Raw genomic sequence first — 26,770 nt, 5'->3', positions numbered from 1 at the left:
GTCGCCCTAAAATGGCCGCCGCCGCCTCGTCTCCCGCCGCCGCGGGGGCTCCCACGGCACCCGCCGCCCCGGCAGCGGTGGCGCTGCCCCCTACTGAGAGCAAGAAGATCACCGACCTGCGGGTCATCGATCTCAAGTCGGAACTGAAGCGGCGCAACCTGGACATCACTGGGGTGAAGACCGTGCTCATCTCCCGGCTCAAGCAGGTGAGAGGCCGGCACAGGCCGCGGGGGCCGGGCCGGCCCTGCCCTGCCCGACCCGACCCGCCGAGGGGCCCGGCTCGCCGCCGCCGGCCTCCCGGCTCTGGGGGCGGGGCCCTCGCGGCCCCGCCGGCTGCCCCCGGTGTGGGGGGCGGGACCTCTCCCTGCGCCGCCGCCGGTGTCGGTGGAGGGGCGAGGGTCTGCCGTGACCGGGAAGCCCCGGCGGCGGCGCGCGGCCTCGGCAGCGCCGGCAGGGCGGCACTCCTGTCTCGGCCACCGCGGTGGGGGGCGGCGGCCCGGCCGGGCCGGGCCGGGCCGGGCTCGGTGTCCCGGCTGGCAGAGCCCTGGCCGGTCGGCGGAGCTCGTCCCGCGGCCTTGCGGCCCGCCCGCCGCCCCGGGCGCTGGAGCTCGTTCCGCGGCCGCCGGGGCGAGCCCCGGGGCTGGCTGTTGCTGTAGGGTTTCTGTGCTTCCCTCCCTCCTGTTTTTGTGCTGCCCTTAATGTCATCGTGGATGTCGTAGTGGCCTTCTAGTGTTATGTTTCCAAAGAGAAATGTGCTGACCCTTGATAAGCTGTGCTTTGAAAATGTAATTTTAACAGCTTAAACTCTTGGTGTTATCGTTAGTGTTCCCTCCCTCTCCTCCAGCTTCAAGTGAAAGGTTTAACCCAAAGTATTTTATAAAATATTTTTGAGATGGGGAAAAAAAAAATTGTTTGGCTCACTGACTTCTGAAGTCAAATCATCTAGCTTCCCACTGAAATCCGTTAAAAATTGTATTTTTTGTCTCATTTAGGCTATTGAAGAGGAAGGAGGGGATCCAGATAATATTGAAATAACTGTCTCGGCTGACACACCCACCAAGAAACCAACTAAAGGCAAAGGTTAAGATCTATTGATATACATTACATTCTTAAACAGTTTTTGTTGCATATATCACCTTAAAGAGGGTGCGTGGAACTGTGGCCTGTAGTTTGGATACAGTTGTGACTTTACTGTTTATGACTTCTGTCATGTAAGACATCTTTGGGCTTACTCATCTGTTTTCAGTCACTGTATATAGGCAATATCTAGGGATGCTGGATATATATGGAAAATGAGTGGGTTAAGAGATGTGTTACAAGGTAGTGGCTGTACTGTCCGCAGATCCTGGAGACTTGTTCTGCGTGTGCTGAGGCAGTGTAGATGATCTGTGAGTTTTTTTGGAACATGCTGTGTTAACAGAGATCCTGAACATGGAGTGTTACAGGCGCAAAGCGGGTATAGGAACTGCTGTGCAGCTCTGGTGCTGGGGACACTCTGTAATGTCTGAGAGTATGTGTGCAACAGCAGAGGGAGAACTAAGAGGTTGTTTAGCCATGAGAAGGTGCTGGACCTAGGCTAGTGATGTGGTAGGGGGTCACTGCCTGAAGAGGACTGTGTTGTGTGGGTTCAGCATACTTTTTACTGAAGACAGGATTTATAAATACAGATTTCCTGAATGGGCTCTGAAGGCTCACTGTGAAATGTCTAATTAAGAGATTTTAGTTTTTCTGTTGTGAAAAATAATTACTTAGATTCTGTACTGATCTGTTTGGCGGTGATTGTGTCGGTTCTGTTTTCTTTTGCATAAGTATTTAAATACTGTTTTGTGAGTTTGGGGGATTTTCGTTTGGGTTTCTGTGTTCTGTTGTTCTGGGAGCGTCCATAATCAAGTAATACTGGGAAAGGAAATGTCTGTTTTATGCATAGCATTCTTCATTGAACATACATGCTAAGAATGTTCATACATGTGCTATAGATACCTGTTTTGGAAATGATCAATCTTATACCACTGTTACTTGTCTTAGGCTGAGTTTTGTGGTGGAAGTGATTATTCATGCTTTTGTATGGTGCTGTGAATGGGGAATTTAAAATCTGTCTGCTTAGAAAGTTTGAATAACTTATCTGTACTTTTGACACACTAGAAAAGTGAAAGGAAATAAACTGTTTCACAATGTGGTTTCATTTTCTTCTATGACATTACTTTAATCCCTACTCTGGAAAGGTAACTGATGCTTAAGAAAACTACATGGAAACTAAATAAGGAAATGCATCCACAATTTTTCATGTAGAGATCTGAATGGCTACTTGTTCTGCTGTGGTGAATGCTTCTCTTATCTGCTGCTTTTCATCCTCCTATTCTCCAAACTAATATCATGATGTGCATAATGTTCTTGAACCAGCTTCTTGTTTAGTTACACTATTTTGCTTCTGCAAAGGTAGTTTGCCTGTTAGTGATGCTGCTGCCTGAAGCAGGGCTTCAGTAGCTGTTCCCTGCCACCTCTGCTGTGGAATTGAATCATAAGGCATACGTGTGGCATGTATGTTCTTGGTAGACCTCAAAGTAAAATACGACCTTCATGAAGTTCTCATCTGCTCACTTTGCAAGCTCAAGAGTTTTTCCTCGTTACTTTTTGGATTACAAAAGTCTTATGAGCAAATTTTGTACCAAAAGTACGAGAGGTTCAGGCTGTATTAATCTTCAAGTGTGGAACAAGAAAAACTCACTAATTCATCTAGGGAAAATCTTTTTTGATCTTATTGGCTTACTTGTAACTGTAAGAAAGAATATATTCTTTCTTTTTAACTATTCCTTGTATGTGATAACTGCTGATTCTAATGTTATCTCCCTCTCTGGTGCTTTCTGCTGAAGTATGTTACTAGTAACCAGAAAGTATCCCTCAAAACTTGGAAATCTAACACTTCAAAAATCCATTCCCTAATGTGTCACTAGGAAACTTTCAACGGCACGTGGGAGATGCACGCCCATCAACTGAATTCAGTAGGACTGAATTTTCATTTAAAATTAACTATCTTGATCCTCCTTGTGCTTGTACACTATGAGTAGTGTTGCCTCCTTTACTGATTTTGCAGACAGATCACTCTAGGCCTTTTGCTAATGCTTGCTTCCCTTCCACCCCACAGCTTCAGACTAATGCTAATGGGTCTTTAATTATTTTTCTGCTGTCCAGCGGTAAAATTAACAGCACTACTAGTCCTATAGTATTTTTTTCCCCATGCTGTTATTGCTGTGCAAAGGAGGGTAGGAATATTAGATATTTGTTTACAAAGAAAATACAGCCTCAGAAAAGGCCAGGGAGTTGGAGTAACAGATAAACCTTCTCACAGCAGCCAGAGAGAGGTGAATGGGAGGGAGGAAGGAGGTTTCTCTTCCGAAAAATCACAAACTATGTCAGATGGCTATTGGTTTTAGATCTGAATGTAGCCAGTTCTACTGCAACTCTTAAGGTCTGTGGAAGAAGTGAGATGTCTAATTCCCTAGCACTGTCTGTTAGAAAAACTTGATCTGGAATATTGATGCAGGCTGAATTAGAGGGGGAATAGTGTGTGTGTGGGAGTGATATATTTGTTTTCCCTCTCATTGCTTTTTTTGTGTGTATGTTGACAAAAATGGAGAAGAAAAGGAATGAGGCTAAGAGTGGGACTTACTTTCATAGAACAGGATTTTGTAATGGCCTGATAAATTGATTTATCAACTGAGTATATACTGCAGTTTTTTACTGGACTGTGACAAGCTTTTGACAATGATGATACAAAGCCAACTTGCTATGAGATAGGAAAGAAACATCTGTAAAACACTGAGTAGAAGAATAAGGCCTTGACTAAACTGGTTTGAATGTAGACCTTCTTTCTCTCTTAAAACAAACAGCAGCTCGCCAGTGTCCCATACCAAGTTCTGCAGCATAAGATATTGTATGAAAAAGGAGTCATATTTAAAATAAGGCATTTACTGACTTGCCCAAAGTTGAGCGAACATAGAGGGAGCCATGTGGATCTTCATCGGGAAAGCGTATAATTGGAGGATTTTGCATCACAACTTAAAGAATGCTTGCAGAAGGATTCTGTAATCCAGCAAGAATCCTTGATCAATCCTGTATGCAAAGTTAGTCAAAATCTAACACTTCTTCCAGAAGCTAATTTAATTAAATATTTGGGGTAAAGAAGAGCTCTACAGGTGAGGTCAGCTGGTTTTGCCAATTAACGTTTGAAAGCTTAAAGATGGAACAGTTACCAAGTGCTCCATCTTTAATTGCCTCAGCTGTGCTGCTCCACCTGGGAATTCAGTAGCTATGGACAAATTTCTCTTTTTGTAAAAAGATGACAGTTTTTGGAAAAAGCTTTTCTTTTCAAGCCTGAACATTCTGCTGCTTATTCTGGTATCTAGAGGAAGTTACTTTACTGCTAGTATGAAACATTTTTCAAATGTTTCCGATGTGAGCATTCCTTTGAAGTATCTGCAGTCAAAAATATTGTAGCATATTGATACATCATAACTTGGTGATTGAAAGTTACTTTTCTGCCAAGTTTTGGAATTAGTGTGGATGAAGAACAGATTTTAGGCTAATTTATATTAACCTCAGAGTATTAATGTGAGCAAAGATGTTTATTTGCTGCTCTTCAAGTTTCTAAGGCCAGTTAGACACCTATTACTTTGTGTCTTAAGTACCCCTCTAGTTTTCGACTGAATTTTCAATTTGACAATACTGTTTCTTAGATCAAATGCTGACAATTGACAGTGGCTGGCTTATACTATTGCCCAAATAATTTTGACTTCTTTATTAAAACTGTTTAGTTACTTAAAAAACCCAACAAAACTAACTTGTACACTGTTGGCCTTCAAAAGGAGAGTAGAGGAAATAATCTGTCATGATGTCATCTGTCCTTCAGGAATATTAAAATAACTATTTAACAAACTGCCAGTTCATTATTTCTTCTTCTGTCTGAGTTGTTAACATCCATTACTATAGTTCTGTGATTTGATTTCTGAAACACTGTGCTGTGCAGCAAGCTTGTCCAGAGTTAGATCAGAGTTTTCCTGCCCAGTGAATCGTCGCTGGAGAAAGATAGGGATTCTCAACTGCACTGAAAATAGGTGTCTTATGGCCATGTTACATATGTGACATGATCTGCAGGGTACTAGTACAAATGCCTTGATTTTAATCTTAATAACCTGAGTTTTCAATTATTTCTAAATAAATTTTTTTCAGAATAAATTTTCTAAATGAATCTTTTTCCTGAGCTTTGTTGACCTGCTTTTTAAAATTCTTTTATTTTTTTTAAGGCAAGCAGGTAGCTTCTTTGTTGCTGCTTCTCAGTGGCTTGCAGTTGCTGAATAAAATAGTAAAGATTGAAAAGTGACTTCTCCAAATGTTCTTGGTGGGGCGGTTCCCTTGCACACAGTGCTGTTGCACAACTAATTAGGCCTCTTAATGTTTCAAGGCGTGTCTGTCTTAATTGACTCACAAAGTAGGTATGTTAATTTATTATTATTTCTAGGTATCTGACCAGTGGTGTTCAATCAAACCAACTGTTGAGACCCTACTCTTTCTCAAGTGTTTTACTCAAGATAGAGTACATTATAAGGAAGTGAATATGTTCTCCTCTTTTGAGGAAAGATGTATGTAAATTGTAGAATCATAGACTAGTTTGGGTTGGAAGGGACCTCTAAAGGTCATCTAGTCCAACCCCCCTGCCGTGGGCAGGGACATCTTCAACTAGATCAGGTTGCTCAGAGCCCCGTCCAACCTGACCTTGAATGTTTCCAGGGATGGGGCATCCACCACCTCTCTGGGCAACCTGGGCCAGTGTTTCACCACCCTCAGTGTCAAAAAAGTCTTCCTTATATCTAGTCTAAATCTACCCCTCTTTAGTTTAAAGCCATTTCCCCTTGTCCTGTCACAACAGGCCCTGCTAAAAAGTTTGCCGCCATCTTTTTTATAGCTTATAAATAATTTAAATTATTTTAAATTTAATTTAAATTATTTGTAAAGAGAACATTCCCTTTAAACTAGACTTTCTTGCATGTTAATGAGTAGGTGTTGTATAGAAAAGAATCTTTCTTGGGAGGGAGGGAATTGTTAAGCTAAAATACCTGATCTCAGTATTGATGATAGAAATTTAAGATATTGTAAGATGTAATCAACACTGGAAAAATAACATGCAGACTGAACCTTAGAAACACTTTGCATAGGTGGTTCCAGTATTGGAAAGTTGTTTTCATCGTTTAAGTTATGAGATACCATGCGGTATTGAAGCGAGATATAAACGGTGTACAACAAACTGTAGGTAAGGCTTCCATGTGGCCTCAGATAGGAAGAAGTAATCTTGCCAAACACTTCCTCAATAATTTCATTAAGGTGGGGGTGAGCGATATCTCTAATGAGATGCAATAGAAAGTGTTATGAATGTTTAATCATACGATGGCAAATCTTACGAACAAGTCGGTGATTCTCTACAGAGTATCTGACTTTGTGAAGTACATCCTTTCTAAAAACCATGAATGACTAAGAGCAGCATCCTGAAGACACTGTAGAAGAGTTAAATATTCTTGTTACCCTATGATACCATTTAAGGATACAGAAATGTAACAGGATAATTTACTTTTGTTAATATTGTGGCAAATGATACTATTCAAATTGCAGCAGACCTCTTAACTAAATGATGCTATGAAGAGTTTATTCCATTGTAAAGATTTTCTTTCCCCTTTATCCTTTTTGCCTCCTGTCCCATGTTTTTGATGAATCTTTAGCGTCAGGTACAACAGAACCCTGTTGGGGGTTTCAGCAGGAATACCAGAAGAAATGCAAACACTAATTCTTCCAAAATTTTATGAGTATGTCACTTGATATCTGCATCCAATGCAGATATCTAGTTTGTTTAAGGCTTGTCTAAAATACAGTCTTCTATAATTCTGTATGCACTCAGGTAGCCTGAATTTCTCATGTAGAGGATCATGAATAGGTAGAACAAGCTTATGCTACTGTAAGGCTTGTAAATGAGATGAAAGCTAAACACGCATAATGGTAAACCAACGTTTTAAAGATGTTCTAAATTTTCTACTTCTAAGGAGAATATTCATTCTCTATGTAAATAGTCTGTTGCATTTTATGGTGTGTAGCAATTGCCGTTGCCAGAAAAAGGATTGAGCGTGGCTTATAAAGGAGTGCCATCATTCCAAGGTAAATTAGTATTTGTGTTGTTAGGCACCCAGATTTCTGGTGAGTGCTGCTTACACTACTGACATTTTCAATGGCCACTGCATGGATAAACCTGTACATAAATTTTATCATGTATTCACAACTTGTATGACTTGAGACCTACTAAGCCTGTTGCCTGCAGAAGGTCCAGCTGTTCTGACTGTAATTGTTAACATACCTTTTATTCCCAGTTATTTTCCTCGAAGTGGTACCAGTCTTGAATAAGTTCACAGAAACAGTCAGTTTCTGAAAGGTGTTTGTCGCAATCTGACTTTAGTTACATGAAATTATGAGCCAAGTGTGCCTTTCAGTAGCCCGTTGTGGATGAGTATCGGTGTGGAAAAGTTTTTTTTTTTAATTTTTGTGGATGCTGCCTTTTTGGCAACTTACTGCACCAACATCTGAAAACTATCTATATCAGAACCTTGAAGTGCCACTTTTGAGCAGTGTGACTCTAAGCAGATCAAAGTAACCTGAGACGGAACTGAGAGGGAAAGCAAACTTCCTACCACTTACTGGCTTGAAGCTGAAAAGTGAAGGTTATTGTTCAGATCTCCTTATGCCTTGGAATACCTCTGGTACTCAGAGTAAATGGGACTTATTGCAAAGAAAAACAGACAGACTAAAGAAAAGCTCATGAAAACATGCATTCCTGTCTGGCTTAATCTAGCAGCAAACAAAAGATATGGACAGCTTCATTACTGAGAGGTATAACTTCCTCTTGATGAGGACATGTCAATAAAATATAGTTCTCTAGCTGCCATTGCAGAATGATGGGACTAACTTCAGGTAGCTTTGTCAATTTTTTTTTTTCTAGTCCTTATAAAGTCTAGGTTCCAGTTCACCTGCCAGATTTCCTCAGGCAAAATGAGTGAATTTAAATAGCTTTCATGATAGTACATGCTAGATAGTAGCTAAATATGTCTAGCATCTGCTGTGCACGTTTGCCTGTCTCTGTGTATGCTTAGCTGGATATGGGATGCAGGGAGAATTTGGACTTTCAGGTTTAACAAACTAAAGAACTAAAATGTGAGAGGGGTAAAACAGAACACAGTTGAATGTGTGTAGAAATCCTTGCTGTGTCTCACTGATTTTATTTATATTTAAGATATCTGTGGCTGTAGATTCTATCACAGAGTGCTAAAATAGTAATACAAAATTTGGGTTAGTCTTGCTTTCAGGCATCAGCTGTGATGCACATCAAAAACTGTCCTTTCCAGTGTAAGTGCACTGCTCTTTCTGAGGAAAGCCAGCTTCCCTAAGTATACCTGTGCTGCTGGCTTTTTGCACCAAAATCTCACAAATCTATTGCATTACAAATATCAGGAATGTTTTGTTTGTTTTAAATGAACTAAAATAAGGGGCAAGATCTCTTTATGCATTTAGATCTGAATGTTGAGATCCCATGTTTTGCAGTCGTAGAAATAACTTCTGCCATGTGTCTTTTCCTGGAGACTAGTGTGCATCTGAACTCAGAACAACAATATGCTGTATATAGGAGTGCTGTCAGAGTGCTGCCTTTCAGTGAAATGAGTAAAACCAACTGGAATCTGAGTAAAACCAAAACAGTAGTCTCTCTTCTTGCCCTGTAGTTGAACAGTTTCCAGCTTTTAAATGCAATTTAAGAACCATATATGAAAGACTATGGAAATTAATTGCTGACAGAAATTGACTGTTCCAGGTAGCAGAAATGTCCATACTGTATCAAACTAAGGCTTATGTTTTTCCTCTCTATTCCTTTTGAATATCTACAGAATTGATTTAGCCATTCATTAGAGAATTAAGGGATGAGGGAAGATGTGATGTCAAAAAATAAAGCATTAAGTGCTGATCATGACTGCCATCTCATTTGCATCTTGAATTGACACTGAGTTTCAGTAGAAGATAGTAAAGCCACTTCCTAACAGAACTGCTTTTGTACCTTGAGCCACTGAAAACCATCGCATAGGCTAATCTTTGATAGAATGAATCAGAGAGACGGAATGCTCTACAAAGGGTGTTTGTGTGGAGATATTTATATCTAGCGTTCTTTGGTCTTGTTTTTGCAGAAGATTAAGGAAGTGCAATGGCTTCCAAAGAGAACTGTGTCTAGTTGTCGTCTCCACAGAGCCATCTTTGTTAGAAAAAAGTGTGCGTGAGCTGGAAGAACAGAATTCTTTAATGGAGCATGCCCTTAGTACAGTAAAGAATATGTAAAAAACCCAAGTGCTTCACCTGACTCAATTCTTCTGCTGATTGTTCCCTCTAGTGATGAAAAGCGCTGAAAAAGGTGGCTTGGAGAGGCTGTGCAATTGCCATACTTGTGGATACTCAAAAACACAGCTAGATAAAACCCCGAGCAATCTGATCATATTTGGAACTTAGCTCTACTTTTGAGCAGGAGATTGGGTGAATTAGATGACCTTTAGAGGTCCCTTCTAACCTAAATTGCTCAGTGATGCTAATCATCCTATAAAGTAAGGCCTTTCCAAAGTCTTCAGTCATAAAGTCTAGTTAACTCCAGTAATTCTAGAAATGTACACTTTAATGTTCTCCTGAATTCCATTATCACTCAAAGTAGAAGGATTGGTATTAAAATCACTAACTTAGACGTAACTGCTTGTTTATGCAACAACATTGATTGTTCATGCTCACTCAGCTGACATTTTTTTTCTCCTTGCCTTAAAAATACTCAGTTTTGGGAGGGTTATATTAGAGTGAACAGTTCAGATAACTAGAGCATATAAAGAATAATAAACTAAGGCCCAACACATAATCAGTATTGAAAGAAAGTCTGCTCTACATCGCAGCTCTAGTCATTAGCATATCCTATTGTTTCAGGTAAAAAGCAGGAAGCTGATGAATTAACTGGTGATGCTTCGGTTGAAGATGATTCCTTTGTCAAGGTAATAAAAGTATGTAATATTTTTTTTCCCAGTTTATATTTAAGTTCAATGTTTGACTTTATTTACCAAAAAAAGTTTCCATTTTCTTTGCGCTAATTTATGTGCAAATTTGGAGCATTGTTTTTACTGTACTCACAGCTGTGATGCCTAAGGGTGTGAAGGTGTGGGGTTTTTAAACATGCTATGAATTTTTATTATGGATGTGATACAGTATTTTGAAGAAACAGTGATTCTAGCAGTGAATTTTTCAGAATATAGCTAATACCCTTAGTTATGCCAAATATTTGTTGTTCACACCAAAAGGAAAGCGAATTGGAGACTCAAGATACAAGTGATCAAGACGGAAATGATGAATTAAAGGACTTCAAAGAATCTGTTGAAGATGAGAACTTGAATTCTAAAGAATTACCACCTGCAGAAAAGAAAAGATACCACAACCTGGAGCCAGCAGAGACAACAGAAGATGCAGAAAAGGATTCTGAAAGTCAGGTACTTTGTTGTATTTTACATGCATTTTTATCAGCAAAATGTACATTTTTCTTAGTGTGTCTGTATTACTAGGAAGTCAGAACTAGTTTTTAATTTTGTCTCGCTTGCTTATCTCTAAAAGATAACTTGGTACTTTTTTCTTTCTGTGCTCCTTGACTTGTGTTTGAGTAGTCCTGAAATAAATGTGGCATTGATTGATAAAATTCTACCACAGTCCATACAGAGTTCCCAAGCGGTCCTTTTCCCTGGTACTAGTAGTGACATACATAATCTGAACACTGAACTGAAAGATGCAAGTCATGAGAACTGAGCATTGATGTTCACCTTATTGAGTGTGTATCCACTTAACTAAAATGTTTTCTGAGTTAACTGAATCTCTTGACTCTTTGAATGTTTGTCTTACAAATAGTTTGCTGAGCAAGTCCCTGTTATGTTCTCATAGGAAAATGAAGGTCAAGACATAGAAGATTACACTTTTCCAACTGTCCATGTAAGTTCCAAATCAGTTGTGTTAAGCTGATTTTCATGCCTGTTTACTTGGAAAGATCACTTTAGACTGGCTTTTTGTTCCAGCATGCATCTTAGAGAGTCAGATGATGTAATACAGTAAAGGTAAACAGTATGGGAAGCTTTCATTCTTCCCCCCCCCCCCCCCCCCCCCCATAATGCAGATAATTGTGATTTCCAAATCAGGTGTCCTATTTAAATGCAAATTCGTGTCTACAATTTGGGAGTATTCAGCGCATAGACTTAGCAAGGCATATTTTTCAAACTCTCTTAAAAACACTTCAGAGGGCTATGCCAAATGCTAACATAGTGTATACAGCCTATACAGGAGTTTAGAACTCCTGTTTTAATGTAGAAATTTGCCTTTGGAGAATGTTTGGGGGGGTGTTGGTTGTTTGGGGTTGGTTTTGGGGGTTTTTTTTGGTTAATACTAACATCTGTAACATCTTTAAGCTCAGAAATTCATTCTGAGTTACATGGAATTGGTATCTGAAAAGGGACATCTCATACAGCATGTCTTGCTTAGTGAGGTTAATGATAAATAAGTAAATACCTATTAAAATCATAGTTTAATTTTTAAGTACTTAGTGGAGGAAGTCTACCTAGTTTCTGACTTCTGTCCTAAGCTTTTAAAGCTTATGATGGATTGCTTGTATTTCACTGAAAGTAGTAATCAGCAGTGTGATACCCATTCTGAAGGCTTTAGCAAGACATGGGACAGTTTAGAAATGTCCTGTTAAGTGAAGGGGGGGAAGAAAATAGCTGCATGTTCCAACCAATTGCAAACTGCAAGTGATGCAGATAGATACCAGTGAAGTTTTGTACAAATTTCTAGTGATTTGACAAGGGAGTGCACAGGTTTGGTTTCTAGATCATCTTTTCTTTGGAAACAGTTTTCAGTTCATTAATTTGCCTTCATACGATAGAAATTCTGTGGAAAATATGAACTGTTCTGCTTAAAGTTTTAAAGTAGGAGACGTTTAGTCTTGACTTCCTTTTCTTGCAGGATGGTGAAGATGAAGAAAATGAGAAAGGTATGTTTAAAGTTTAATAGAGTTCAGAGCTCTTTAGTCTGGTAGAGCAGGCAACTTTCTCTTGTAATATTCAATCTCTCTACTAATACTAGGCTTGTCTCCAGTACTAAGTATCAGTTGTCTCCTTATTAAGCTTAGCACCTGGAATCATTGCGGTCAGTGGGTTTATTTCACTCCTAAGAGTTATTTTACTCTTAAGAGTTGATTACAGTACTTATCAGTTACTGTGGTGGATGTCTATAATACAGTTGTAATACTATGATTCTTAATGAAAAAACCATAGTATTCAAGGACTCTGATTTTAATATACGGTAAGTCTTGATGCAAAAGCTTCCAACTTGCACTGCAGTAACTGATGTTTAATTGAGTGAAATGATACACCCTTACACTGAACTTGAGCACCCAACAAATGTATGGACCATCATATGCTTGGCTTACTGTCACTTAGAAATACCAGTTGTATATAGGATGGTAAATCAAGTGTTTGGAAACCTGTGGAGTGGCTACCTTTTTTTTTTTAAGCTGTGCTCATTAGTGAAACTATAGAAGGAATGTAATGCATTTGGGCAAACAGACTTCCTGGACAGAAGTCTTAAGGATTCTACGTATTGTGGACTAGAAAGGACATGGAACACCATCTCTTTACACAAGATGGAATAAACACATTACTGAAGTTACAGGATAAAACTACAGACTCCATGTTTACGAGGGACCCTGTGGCTGAAGCGTCTTATCTGCACAAATCCAAGAATACGTTTGGAGATGCCTATGTGGGACTGAGATGGAAAATCTGTCCAGTGGATGAAGACTGAGAACCGTTTGTCTACGAACTCTGGATTAAAGCTCACTCCTCCGTTTTCTGCAGCAGCCTTGTACAGCTAACTTGACTGCCAAACAACTGCTTAGAAAGGAAAAGCGAAAGAGAATACCAGTGTGGAAGACTGACTGAAATTCTCCAAGACTGTAATTCTTTCGGATTTGGGAAGGTTAGAAGTCCTAGAACCAGGAAGATTCAAAGACAGATTAAATCAAACTGTGAGCGTCCAAAGCAACTATTTTCTTCTGGAATGCCAAATCCTAAACTGGAAAATGGATACTTCTTATGAAGAACGGGTATCTCCAGGATGGAACCATATTCTCTCTCCTAATGTTTTGGTATTTGTCTCTAGAAAATGTGTTTTGCCATGAAGAATAAGTGATCCTGGGTAAAGGATTTATATTTGTGTTAATACACCTTGTGTTTTTTTTTCTAACCTTCCATCAGTGCTAATAACTGGCTTTGTATTTTCTAGGTCCTATTCTAGCTTATGCATATGAAATTGTTTAAACTTCTTGTTTTGCCATATTTATTCCTGTTAAATCCTCTTAGATAAAGCAGGTTCTGGTGATGGTACACAAGAAGTATCTAAACCTCTTCCTTCAGAAGAAAGCCTAGCTGAGGCTGATCACACGGCTCACGAAGAGATGGAAGCTAACACCTCTGTGAAAGAAGCTGAGGATGATAACATATCGGTTACAATCCAGGCTGAAGATGCCATCACTCTGGATTTTGATGGTGATGACCTCCTAGAAACAGGTAAAAATGTGAAAATTACAGATTCTGAAGCAAGTAAGCCAAAGGATGGGCAGGATACCATTTCACAGAGCCTGGAGAAGGAAAGCAAGGACTATGAGATGACTGAGAACCATAAAGATGGTAAGAAGGAAGACTGCGTGAAGGGTGATCCTGTCAAGAAGGAAGCCAGAGAAAGTTCAAAGAAAGCAGAATCTGGAGACAAAGAAAAGGATACTTTGAAGAAAGGTCCCTCGTCTACTGGGGCCTCTGGTCAAGCAAAGAGGTTTGTTTTTCTATGTCAGTTCTTTACGATACTGAGTACCAGCATTCAATAAGATCACTCTACATTAAGGGGGTAGCAGCAAGAATCTTATAATTAGTATCCTATGCTCCTGCCTATAGATTTTTTTGACCGCCATAAGTTACTTTTTAAAATTCAAGATCTTCGTATAGACACTATGTCCTACTGATTGCATTGTCGAATTGTCAGCATTTATTTATTTTTTTCAAATTGACGATTTTTTTAAATGTCCTTGTGATGATGGTAATGAACAGCTATCAGTTCTAAGAACACAAAATGAAGTCAAGTCCCCGTCCTGAAATCTGGAGAAGATTGCCATATATCCACTGAATAGAGTTGTCAGAAAATCTAGATCTTCAGGCATCTTGGGGAAAATCAGTGCAAGAATCCATAAGGGAATCATTTGTTCAAATATACAGTCTAGCCCATTTTTATTTTTTGAAATGTTAACTTGTCTATTAGTATTAGTAGTATAAAATGCAACACTTGCCAAATGCTGTATTTTCAATTTTCTTCTGATTTTTAATTTGCTTCTCTAGCTCTACTAAGGAATCTAAAGAAAGCAAGACAACATCAAAGGATGATAAAGGTAACTATTACAAATTAGGGTAGTTATTGTCTTGAACTAAATGCTTTCCTGTTTAAGAAGTTGCTTGCCACGTACTAAAATGGTTTATATAATTGAACTCATCCATCTGTAGTAAATTATGCTAGAGGTACAGTCATCATTAGCTGTACATATGTGTCTATATATATATTTTTTTTTCTCCTTATGCCAGATTCCTCGTAAGATCAAAAATACTTACTCTAAAGACTCAATGAAAATACGTTCTCCTATTTCAAAACACTTTTAGGAGCAAATTCCACTTAATGTTTCCCAAGTCTTTGTTTTGATGAGAAGGTGTAATTTTCAGATATGCCTACTGTAACTTACTTAGAACAGTTTGGGTTGATGTTATACGCAGAACAAGCAAAAAATAATTGCAAGTACTTAAACATAACGCCAATGAAATTTTTTGACCTCTCAACCAAGTATAACAGCTGAGATGCCAGCTAGCAAAATTGCACTTGTGGCTGTTTAGTGCATTAAAGTTGGACCTATTTGTCTACCTTGGAGTTTCCGTCTGTTACCATAAAAACCTGTATTATGATTACAAATTCACATAGTGGAGCTCAAGAGCACACTAATGTCACCAGTTACACTCATCCTTCGTAGTTGAACAAATGCATTTGTATAAGCTCATGTGTCTCCTTATTTTGCCTAGTAGCTCTCTGCCAAAAACCTTTGTCACAAAATCTCTTGCGTATCGCTAATGGATGAATGGAACTTTACCTGATAAATGAATTTCTGAGGAGAAATTTGGTGACAGACATAATTCAGTCTTCTGTAGATACATGTCTTTTCATGACAGTTATATGCTTACAATGAAATTAAATGAAGGTACAGCAAATCTGCTTTCACGTAGCAGATATGACAACTGTAATAGTAACTATCATAAGGCTGTCTTAAAATACATAGCCAAAGCCAGTATAGTGGCTCTTTAATGATATTTAATGATACTCTAAGTGTATCATGGTTTATCAAGATATCTGGGCTTATCAAGATAATCCTAGTTTGACGATAACTGAGATTTGTTGCCTTTTGCTCTTAGTTCATCTTGATGCATTGAAGAAGGAAAACTACCCTTTTTCCTCAAGGTGGTTAAATTACCTTTTAAAACTCTGCGTACCACCAGGTTTTCAGCTGGCAATCCAGTTCTGGTCTTGCTTGTATGACTGGCTACATTTTAACATACTCAAAAGCAGTTCATACGTTTAGCAGCAAGCAACAGCAAGCTGGACTAAATAATATAAGACTAAAAAATGTTGTGAATAAGATTACACGAATCTCTTTAGTTCTTAGTTCTATGTTGCAAAAATGGCTAATATATGGGGCGGGGGGGTGGGGTGGGGTTGGTGTTTAAGGCACATAATGTTTTTCCGGCTTTTCTTTAGTATTTTCCTTAGTATGCGAGAAATCATTTTGGTGGGTTGCATCCAGTTCTACATGCAGCAGTATTTTTAAAAAGCTGCTCTGGATGGAGGGCAGATACTTCAAGAAGTTTTGGAAATTGACCACATTATTCTGGAGGCTAGGATTAACTAAGTCTCCTCTACTTACTTTTCTGCCATCTCTTTGGTAATATGAGTAGTGTAAAGACTTACTGATGAAGAACAAATGTTGGGTGCTAAAAAAAATTTTCTTGGATGGAAGTTATTGATAAGAACCAGAAGTTGAAGCTAAATGTACATACCCAAATGAGGGGTAAAGCATGCCTTTAACAAAGAATTGTATGATTTTTCTAGCTCTGTCATTTGGGTATGAGTTAGCCAAGCTGTTGGTCTCAATACATGGGTAAATGAATGAAATCTTATGGCATATATTTTTTTTATATAGAAGTCTTTTCAAGAAAGGTAACCGGATAAACAGTTACTTAAAGGTAACAGGCTAAGTTTCTCTTTTCAGCAACAGTTTAGTTCAATATTCATGGTGCCTTTGTCTCCTTAATTTTTTGGCTGTTTTGTAAAACTTGTTTCAGGAAGCGCAAGCAGCGTTAGTGGTAGCAGTGGAAGTTCAACTAGAAACCTGTGGGTTAGCGGACTGTCTTCCAACACAAAAGCTGCTGACTTGAAAAATCTCTTTGGCAAATATGGAAAGGTATTTCATGGGGTGTGATACCATGTGTGTTGTGTGTGTCTCTTTCCCCTCCTCTATTCACTTACAGAAATTGAGTAATACTTGATTTAAATAAAAGTCTGAGATGAAATGTCTAATGAATGTAATCTAAAAAACCCCGATATTTTCCGCATCTAAAGTAAGAGTGCATGCTTACAGGAACAACCATATGTTAATTTTGTAAGAAATTTTTCTTCCTGTTGAGGTAAGATAGATGCAAAAGAAATGTCACAAATATGACTCGTCAGGACTGGCTTTAAAAAAAAATTTTTTTAAATTAAATAACGATGGCTGTGTTCTTTTGCAGCAACTGTATTTAACCATGAGTGTAAGATAATGTGCTAACCGGTAAAATTGTAATATGAACAGTCTTTATAGACCCTGCTGCTTTGGAAGGCTGTTTTTAAAATGTGTTCTGAGGGCTTATGAAGAGGAAAAATAGGTAAAAAACCGTGACAGTTAATGTCTGTTCTTTTAGGGACTCTTTTAATGACTTAATGAATTTTTTTACAGGCTGCTTAAACTAAGTCAGTTTTCCTGGATTTTGGTTTAATTTAACATACAAATTCCACAGAATAATACAGAATCTATATAAGCTAAGCAGTCTTCTAAAGACAGTTTTTGTTGCAGTTGTCATTTTCTCAAAGGAGTTGCTGATAACTATGTGAATTCATACTATTTGTATAAGCCTGTGCAGTTATGACGTTACTGCATCTTGGGAACTAGTTAGAACCGTAGCACTGTGAATATCAAGTGTGTGTACTGATTATTGGATATCTGATTTTTCTAATGAATTTAGCAGGTGATTTTATTTAATGCCTTCACAAGTGTTGAAACCTGAGAGTATATTTTGTTAAAACTTCCAATTGTTTGGCTGTTTTTGCTGTAAAGATGCTTGGTGCCTGTGTTTGCTTAGCTTCCCAGTTTTAAATTAATTGGGAAACATGTCATTTCTAAACGACTGCACCATTACAGGCTGCTAGAAAGATGAAATTGTTGCATTAGAGCAGGACTACATCAAGAAGACTGGCTCCAGTAGTTACAGAAATTCTAGCAAGGAGCAGGAACACAAAGCTTAATGCTTTCTCAAGAAGCAGGTATCAAAGAGCTGGTTGCTAAAATTGCTTAATTGACACATTGCTAGATGTCTTTGAAGACTTGGCCCACTTATTAAGTTACTACATAATACTGCTTATACCTTCCTGCCATTAACTGGCAGCTGTTGACTTTTTTGTGAGGGTTCATCTGTCAGAGATGAACCATCAAATTCAGATCAGTGGTGTTTCTGTGAATGAATTTTGACGGTAACTGTCAAAAGAAGCATTTAGACAACGTGCGTGAGGTTGCGACTGGTCAAAACAGACATAAGCATTAATATGCCTTGATGTGAAAGTTGGGATAAAGTTCTCAAAGCTGCAGCTTCCTGTGGAATTACATGCTTTTGAAAACTTGGAGTGTCAGTCTTTCTAGTGGGGTGGGTTTGTTTCGGTTTTTCTATACTAGGGTAAAAATACTATTGGAATACTATTGCTTCCTAACTAGAAATGTCTTTCTCAAAACCTAAATTTTACCTGTTTATGTAGGTGCTTGGTGCAAAGGTGGTCACAAATGCACGAAGCCCAGGGGCAAAATGTTACGGCATAGTAACAATGTCTTCTAGTACAGAAGTGGCTAGATGTATTGCACACCTTCATCGAACAGAGCTGCATGGACAACAAATTTCTGTTGAGAAAGTAGGTTTAATAAGGTTTAAACTTTTCTATAGACCATCTTATGCAAGAATCTGTATTAACCTATTTGCTTTTGGAAAAAATATAGGTGAAAGGCGATCCCTCCAAAAAGGAGTTGAAGAAGGAAAGTGATGAGAAATCTGGTTCGGGTAGAAGCATGGGAGATAAGAAGACTGCATCGAGTGATAAAGCCAGCAAGTAAGAAATTTCACGTGTCTTCTGAAGCTGTGAAAATCCTTTAAGCTGAATTTTCCTCATTGCATTTGTGTGTTTCTTTCCTAACAAGAACTCCATCAACCAAAAAAGAAGAAAAGAAATCTGAGAAATCTGAAAAAAAAGAAAGTAAAGAAGCCAAGAAAACAGAAGGTAAAGATGAGAAGAGTGATAATGGAGCAAGTGGCCCTAATCAAGAATCCACTAAAAAAACTGAAGAAAAGAAAAGAATAAGTATGCAATATAGCCACGTTTCCTCCTGTTGAATCTGTGTGTCTGACTTGTTTTGGGGGCATGTTCTTGCTCTTACCGGAAACCAGATGATTAAACGCCTGTTCTTTTTTTAGACTCCAGTAACATGTATTACTTTAGAGCTGATGTTAAAGCTTCCATATTTTATATTACTACTTAATTACAGACATGTGCTGGTATGTTTCTCCTGCCAGTAACAGTTCAATTTAGAGATTTAGAAATTTCACCAAGGAAAATCTGTAATGGACAAATAGGGATATGTGTGTGTGTGTGTTAAACCTTTTTTCTTTTTTTTTCTTTTTTTTTTTTTTCTCCCCCCTTCACTAGGTGGTAAAAGCCCAGGTCAAGTTGTAGTTTTAGACCAAACAAAAGGAGACCAAGGCCACACTAGGACAGTTAGAAGGGGAAGGTTTGATAAAGTAAGTATCTATAGATTTGATGCAATCCTTATCTGATTTGATACTACCTTACAGTTGATATTTTCACTGAAGAGTCAATAAACTATTACAAACTGTTAAGCTTAGATAGAAGCTTCATATGCTTTTGGATAGCTACGTAGCTAATGATACTTGAACATAGCATCCAGAAATCTCCCTAAATGAATGAGACTTCTGAAATAACCATTGTAATCTCTATCTATAGCCACAGATATTGAGGAACAAAGAGCGTATTATTCAAGATAAAGTGAAATTCAGGGAATACAGGGGTAGAAAGGATATCTTGCCTTTTGAAAAGATGAAGGAGCAGAGATTGCGAGAACACATGGTTCGATTGGAAAGAATACGACGAGCTGTTGAACTCCGAAGGTAGTAATTCAACTTTTTGCTAAAGGCTATTTTATACATTAATTGATCAGATGCTATATTTAGAAATCTAATTAGAATGCATTCTGTCAAGCCTTTTACCCAGATGTTAAAGTCTGGGACTCTACCTAACAGTATCTTTATATGAATTAACAGACTCCAAAATTTTTGTTTAATCTTTTAATAGCCGTATATGTACACACATAGCTTAGTGTTTGTTATGGGGGGTGTATCTCATAAGTGTTACTGCATGCCAGTTTTCTTTTTGAAAAGATGAGAAGTTGACTAGGAGATGGGGCCAAAAATAGCATTTGGGGTTGGTTGGTTTGTTTGTTTTTAAACAGAGAACTGTTGTATCTAAATGACAAATCAAGCATAATACAAACTTGTCCCTTTAAATAAAAGGACTAAATGGCTAACTGTTCTATTCTGCTCTTTTCCTACGCCCAAAAGTTTGCAAAGGATAGTTAAATGACTTGTGTTGTTAGCTGGATTTCCCTAAACAAAGGAATTCCCAGCAAGCGTAAAGCTTAAAGGAGAAAATGCCTTTCCTGCTTCTTGTAAGCTGTACTATAGGAGGTGGGAAAAAGAAAGCAAAATGAAACTGTTGACAAGTATACCTAACCTGTGCAAGTCAGAGTGGTCATGTTATTCTGTCTTATTTTTGGACAGAAAACAATAAGTAAATTTTTTGTTAGCTTGAAGAAGGCAAGAGCTAAAATAGCAAGTATTTTTAAGATGTAAATCATATTCTTTGCTAAGTTGTTGTTATTGTCTGCAAGATGACAACATAGAAATATGAATCCAGCATAAAATACATCAAGAAAGATGATTCTTGATACAACTTTTCCTAGTATCTGTTGTTTGCTTAAATGGTTCTGTAGAATACGCTAAAACTAGTTTGGCTACTTGGGGCTAAAAGGAGTAGGCTTCCGATACCAGGACTTCTGTCAAGACCTTACTCTCAAATAGTGGTTTTTTTAATGTCTATGCCTAAGGTAATGTTGGTTCTGGATGAGAAAATTTTTCAGGTGAGTTTCTACTACTGCTTTTTTTTTTTTTTTTTTTCTTTTTTCCTTTAGGCGAAGAGAAATTGCTGAGCGGGAGCGTCGTGAGAGAGAACGCATACGAATAATGCATGAACGAGAAGAATGCTTGCAGAGAGAAAGGGAACGATTAGAAATTGAAAGGCAAAAACTAGAGAGGGAAAGAATGGAACGGGAGCGTTTGGAAAGAGAGCGTGTTCGTATTGAACAGGTGTGCATATTTATATTTTGGACTAGTGCAATATCGTTTTGGAGTATAACCTAGTTTGCAGTTGCGGTGAATTTTTCTCTTCACCCTTCCACCCAGGCCATAAAAAAACCCCCAGCCAAATATTACATAATCCACAGTGTACAACAACAGTAATCTTTATCTTGTTTGCTTGACTTGGTGGCAAATTTTTGCTACTGGTTTATTCAGTGGCTATACACATCTGTCTCTAAAACTGAAGTACAGCAGATCATATTGCCCATACTAGTCTTCCATAATTTTACTAGATTTTTCCTAGAGAATGTCACTGCAAAACTAATGAGATGTGTTTCTGGGCAACGAATACATTAGCAATTGAAGAAATTACCTGGAGATATTTCTACCTAACAGCCAATAGCTTCTCCAGATCTGTTGTCTACTTTTTTTAGAGAAGTATTCCTTATGCTCTTTAATCTTAGATGCTATCCAAGGATGAATTGTATCAGATAGCCTTTAATAGAAAACTATCAATTCCATATACTTGCTAACTGTTCTATAGGTATCTCTAATAAAGAGCTATTTTGTTTGTTGGGTTTGTTCACCCTTCCCTTTCATGGTAGGAACGTCGAAAAGAAGCAGAGCGTATTGCTCGTGAAAGGGAGGAACTTCGTCGACAACAGCAGCAACTTCGTTATGAACAGGAAAAGAGGAATTCTTTGAAACGTCCACGTGATGTAGATCACAGGTAAACTGATTCTCAAACCATTGTTTTACAGCGCTTAGTAAAGAGAAACCGCTACCAGCCTTGTGTCAGGCTTGAAAATGCATTTGTACCTGAAACAAGTCTTCACAGAAGAACTGGATTTCTGGTATTTGTTTGGTTTTGATATCAGTTTATTCCAAGCATGAAACATACCTTATCTGTAGGAGAGAGTTTTGAAAGAAGCATCCCGTGAATTAATTCTTACGGTATGAAGAGAGCATAATGCAATTCAGTGCATTTGCTGAGAAAAGCTGTTCTGCCTTAGTGGTTGAAATTTCTAGCTTCTGCTTTGTTAAGAATTCACATTTCTGGTAAATGGATGGTTCAGGAAGTCAATGTGGTGGCTTTTAATTTTTACTGAAGCTGATGACATCTACCATTTGCTGTTTGAGCCACATGAATTGAACTGGCTTTGATCTTTGATTATAAGAATAGGACTGAGACCTTAGCCATAACATTGACATATCAGTGGTACAATGGAAGGTAAGTGTAAGTCGTCACGGTAGATACAGTAGCAGAACACTAATATTTCTTCACCAGAGGAATAAAGACAGCTTCATTTTTCAAGGCTACTGATTATACACTTTAGTATCTCACACTCTTATCATAGAGACTCTGTACCTGAATGTTTCTAGTGAGCAAGGCTGTGACATTTTCTACACTATTCTCTCCCGAGAAAGCTGTTCTGATTTGTGGGTGGCTTGTTTTGGTGTGGGTTTTTTTTTCCCCAGAAGGCATTTTTTTTTCCTAGGAGGCTATTTTCAAGGCAAAATTTTGCTACAGTGATGTTTTTGTTGGGGTTTTGGGTCTTTTGGGTATTTTTGGTGGTGGTAGCAGTGTTTTCACCTGCCCAACACTGTATACTATTGCTTAGATTTTATTACATATTTTATTGCTATTTTGTCTCTTTAATTTGCACCAACAGAGGGGTGTTTTGGGTGGTTTTTTCTTAAATGATTTTGTTCACTACTATTGAAAGAGTCTACCTTTTGTTAGTGGCTTTCCAAAGGTCAAATGAGTGTCTTGAAAACAGACAACTGACTCTTAACAATTTTCTGCATATTAGGCCTTGATTTGGATACATGTAACTGATGAGGGTTCATTTGTTTTTGTTTTGCTTGAAGGAGAGATGATCCTTACTGGAATGAGAATAAGAAGATGGCTCTTGATACAGACGCACGTTTTAGTCATGGTTCAGATTACAGTCGCCAGCAGAACAGGTTTAATGATTTTGATCACAGAGAACGGGGACGATATCCAGAAGGTTCTTCTGTTCCATCATCTTCTTTTGATAGGTAAGTTTAGATAATAGGGTAGATATTTGCCTGCCAACACCTCTGGATGAAACCTGTGGATTTCACTCTTAGCTGTTCAAAATTTAAAATGGTGCTAAAGGCTTTATACAGTTCTGATGCAATAGAATTGCACTAGTGTCCCGAAATTTCTTGTGTCTTCAGGACTGGCTGTTTATACCGTGGAATCTAGTCCGCTTTTCTCTGAGAACTTTAAATTGGCTGCCTGGTGGTCTTTTCTGGGTGACATTTTGAAAGAATTTTTGCGATTATTCCTCTTGCATGCCTAGTCATAAATGGGTTCTAATGGATTAGATTTGTCCTATTTGGTAACTTACCTCCTTAGTAAGCAAGGCTAAAAGGAGCTGATTTAATGAGAGGTTAAGAGCATTACTTGCATGAGTCACATTCATCAGGATCCATGCAACTGTGCAGTAAATGCTGGTTCCAGATCCATCTTCATGTTTCCATTAAACATCTCCAATAACCAGTTATAAAGTTAAGACCACATAATCGTAGCTTCTGGACTTCTACTTTTATGCTGCAATGAACTAGAATTATATTTTCTAGCTGACTCGAGAAATCTAGCATTCCCTCTGCTTCATACTAGGCAAAAAGGAGGCCCTACAATTGCTTAAATTATACTGACCAAAATGTGAACAGATAAATGCATAAAGAAATGTTAAACTGGCCGTAAGAACTTGAGCTCAAAATGGCAATTGTAGAAATAAATATAATTTGGGGTGGGAAGGATCTTTAAGGTATATACCACATACATAGTAATAAACATGTAATATAAAGATGAGTAATATTTTTGTGTACTCATGCATGTGCTTACATGTGCAGAGAAATGGGAAAACGGGAGACAAGCAAATGACTTTTTTACTTTAACAACTCAGGCGAGAACGTTTTGTAAATCAAGGTGAAGCAAAAAAGACTCGCCCAACAGCGCGAAGAGAAGAGCCAGGGTTTGAGAGATATCCCAAGAACTTCAGTGAGTCCAGAAGAAATGAACCGCCACAACCAAGAAGTGAACTTCGAGATACAGACAGAAGAGAAGTGCGAGGAGACAGAGATGAAAGAAGAACAGTGATAATTCATGACAGACCTGAAATACCACATGGTCGACATCCAAGAGAGACTGGTTCAAATCCACCTAGGCAAACAAATTGGAAGAGCGAGGGAAGCATAAGCACAGACAAACGGGATGGCAGGTAAATTTGCTGGCTAACCAGTAACAAACTAGTGAAGGTACTGATGCTTGTAGAATTTATCCATAGTAGCAATTCCTCAAGAATTGATGTGTAAACAGACCCCACCCCACCCCCCCCAAAAGAATGGCAAAGTCACTTTCCAAAAGCATTAGAAAAAAATTGTGTGTAGGTTGTCACGTATGCTAAACCTCATCTGTAAACTTGATGTGACTTCCAGCAGTCTATTCTTAATCATGTGTCACAACATAGAGTAAGGAGGCTTTTGTGCAAGAATGCAGATATAAACAAATAACATGTAAGTTTTAATTATTTAGAGCGCCACATAGATCTAAAAGAATGTTTCTAAGAAGCTAACTGCAAGTTGCTAGGAACCTGAAAAACAAAAAGGAATCTTTGAAGTCTACGTGTGCTATGATTTGGTGCCAGTTCTATTATACTGAAACCAAAATTTTGATAAAAGCAATTTTTACAGAGGTGAGAGGCCAGATCGGTCAGGAAGAGAAGTGTCTGGACACGTGAGAGGTGCACCTCCTGGTAGCCGTAGCAGTGCTTCTGGGTATGGAAGCAGGGAAGGAGAACGAGGCGTGATGGGAGAAAGAGGTGGAGGACAAGTGAGTCATCTTCTTGCATTTGTGTGCATGAGTGAGAGACTGGAAAATGCAAAATCACGCTGGAAAAATAGCGTTGTATAAATCATTATCAAGAATTCTGGCTATTTTTAAGTTACTTTTCTCTATTTTAAAAGTTCTTTTTTGTTGGGTTTTTTAATAAGCCAAGGAGTTGCAGACAACGTACCCAATTCTTTTTATGCCTAGCATCTTTCAGGTAGATCAGAACAATACCTGAATGAGTTGCTGATAAGGCTGTTAAGAATTTGTTGTCATCCTGTGTTTTCAGGGTCTTAACCTTACATTGCCTGCTACTGCCAGTGCAGTTTGTCATTGTACTCTGTAACGCACTACTGAGAGAAAAACCTCTGTAAGACTTGGCTTTAAAGTCTACAGACTAAATTGCTCCATGCTACTGGATCCTGAAGCATTTAAAAAAAAAAAAATAGCATTTCTCTTTCTGTAGCTATATGGAACATGCTTGTCAGTGCTTACATAAGATCAGGGCAGAACTGGGAGTAAAAGTACGAGTTCATGGAACTTCACTCCCTGCATATCCACACAATTGCAAATTAGTTTGTTATCTAGAGTTATTTTTAACAGGGCTCTTGAAAGCATGGGTTAGCTGCCTATGGACTGAAATCTTAAGAGATGCTTGCCTTTTGTATATTTTATATATATATATATATATGCTGTAAGCTTAACTTTCTTGGAAAAACTCATTTCCTGTTGATAACGAAATATGCCTTTCATTCTGAAAATGACTATCACTTTCTTACACTAGCACTATAATGAGGACAGACATGTTGTTGAACGCCATAGTCGTGAAACTGGACCAAGAAAAGAATGGCATGGACCTAGTTCTCAAGGCAGTGGGTATCATGACACAAGGAGAATGGGAGACGGCCGTGGAGGAGGTGGCATGATGTCTCCACATACAAGGTACAAAAACTACTTCCTCTCAATTCCCTGCTGAGCTCTCAAAGCTTTGGTTACGCTTAGGAAGTAGAATAGTCTCGGTGCAAGCAGCATTGCTTTCTGTGGATGGGTTGCTGCTGTGCAACATACAAACCCGTCTTTCCATGCTAGCACATGGCTCCACAGTTGTCGTATTGCTAGTGGCGGTATTGTTCAGCTGCACAGAAGCGAGTGACTTCTTGCATGGTTTCAAGTCTCTCTTGAGAATTACAGTTTAACAGTTAAGTGATATGAGTGTTAAGTGATATGACAGTGTTCTTACATATACACCGAGAGTTTAGATACTTATCATAACTTAACACTTTTTTAAAACCTTTGTTTCCAGTAACTCTTCACCAATTAATAGAGTTGTACAGATCACAGGCAATTCCATGCAGAGGGGAAGTGGCTCAGGATTTAAGCCATTTAAAGGTGGACCTCCACGAAGATTCTAAGATCTACAGCTGCTTGGTTTCAAGATAACTTATTGAAATCTCTTGTAAACTTTCTCTGATTAAAAACAGGAAATCTTGTCTGGAAGTCCTGGTTAAATTTTTTTTAATTTAACATGATTACTTTCCTCTCAATTTTGGAGGCATTTTAATAGTTATGTTGTAATTTTGGATAGTTTTTGTGTATCTTTGATAAGCATTTTCCCTGAGGCACTAGAGCTGTGTAAAAACAAATTGGAACCAAAATATTTGTTAATCCTGTATAAAAGAATAGTTTGCAGCTGTGTGCTAGTAGTTTGATTTACCAACATTAGCTCTGTGGTGTCATGCTTTAAAGTTAGCTACTTATCACAACATACACAACTATAACCTCCATTTTGAAGGTTGTCCAGGCTACTATCTCTGCTTTCTAATTTGTAGAAAAATAAGATTGTTCTTTCATTACTGGGTATTATGTAACCTATTTTTGCAGAAGGTACTGTTACATTGAGTGCATTTATGTGTATTCTTGCAAATGTATTCTTTTGAAATAAACCTTCATATTCTGTATA

The 26,770-nt window shown here is 38.3% G+C and overlaps 1 protein-coding gene across 5 annotated transcripts; it reads left to right on the top strand.

Moving 5' to 3' along the window:
- Positions 1-26,770, top strand: SLTM (SAFB like transcription modulator). Of its 5 annotated transcripts, none has more exons than XM_076348290.1 (21): positions 1-206; positions 993-1,080; positions 10,036-10,100; positions 10,404-10,589; positions 11,032-11,079; positions 12,103-12,130; positions 13,500-13,968; positions 14,526-14,575; positions 16,566-16,684; positions 18,286-18,435; positions 18,521-18,630; positions 18,719-18,879; positions 19,225-19,316; positions 19,540-19,703; positions 20,783-20,957; positions 21,554-21,678; positions 22,821-22,991; positions 23,888-24,202; positions 24,675-24,813; positions 25,595-25,752; positions 26,114-26,770. In XM_076348290.1, the coding sequence occupies exons 1-21, from the start codon at positions 12-14 to the stop codon at positions 26,220-26,222; spliced, it is 3,117 nt and encodes a 1,038-aa protein (XP_076204405.1). In that variant the 5' UTR covers positions 1-11; the 3' UTR covers positions 26,223-26,770. The 5 variants fall into 5 exon arrangements, with proteins under 5 accessions (XP_076204405.1, XP_076204403.1, XP_076204406.1 ...); XM_076348288.1 differs by having other exon boundaries at positions 24,663-24,813; XM_076348291.1 differs by having other exon boundaries at positions 10,036-10,109; positions 13,557-13,968; positions 24,663-24,813.

This window comes from Aptenodytes patagonicus, chromosome 10, assembly GCF_965638725.1.
Source record: "Aptenodytes patagonicus chromosome 10, bAptPat1.pri.cur, whole genome shotgun sequence".
Taxonomy (NCBI): domain Eukaryota; kingdom Metazoa; phylum Chordata; class Aves; order Sphenisciformes; family Spheniscidae; genus Aptenodytes; species Aptenodytes patagonicus.
The sequence above is the reverse complement of the archived record's forward strand: the minus strand, read 5'-3'. Positions and strand labels throughout refer to the sequence as shown.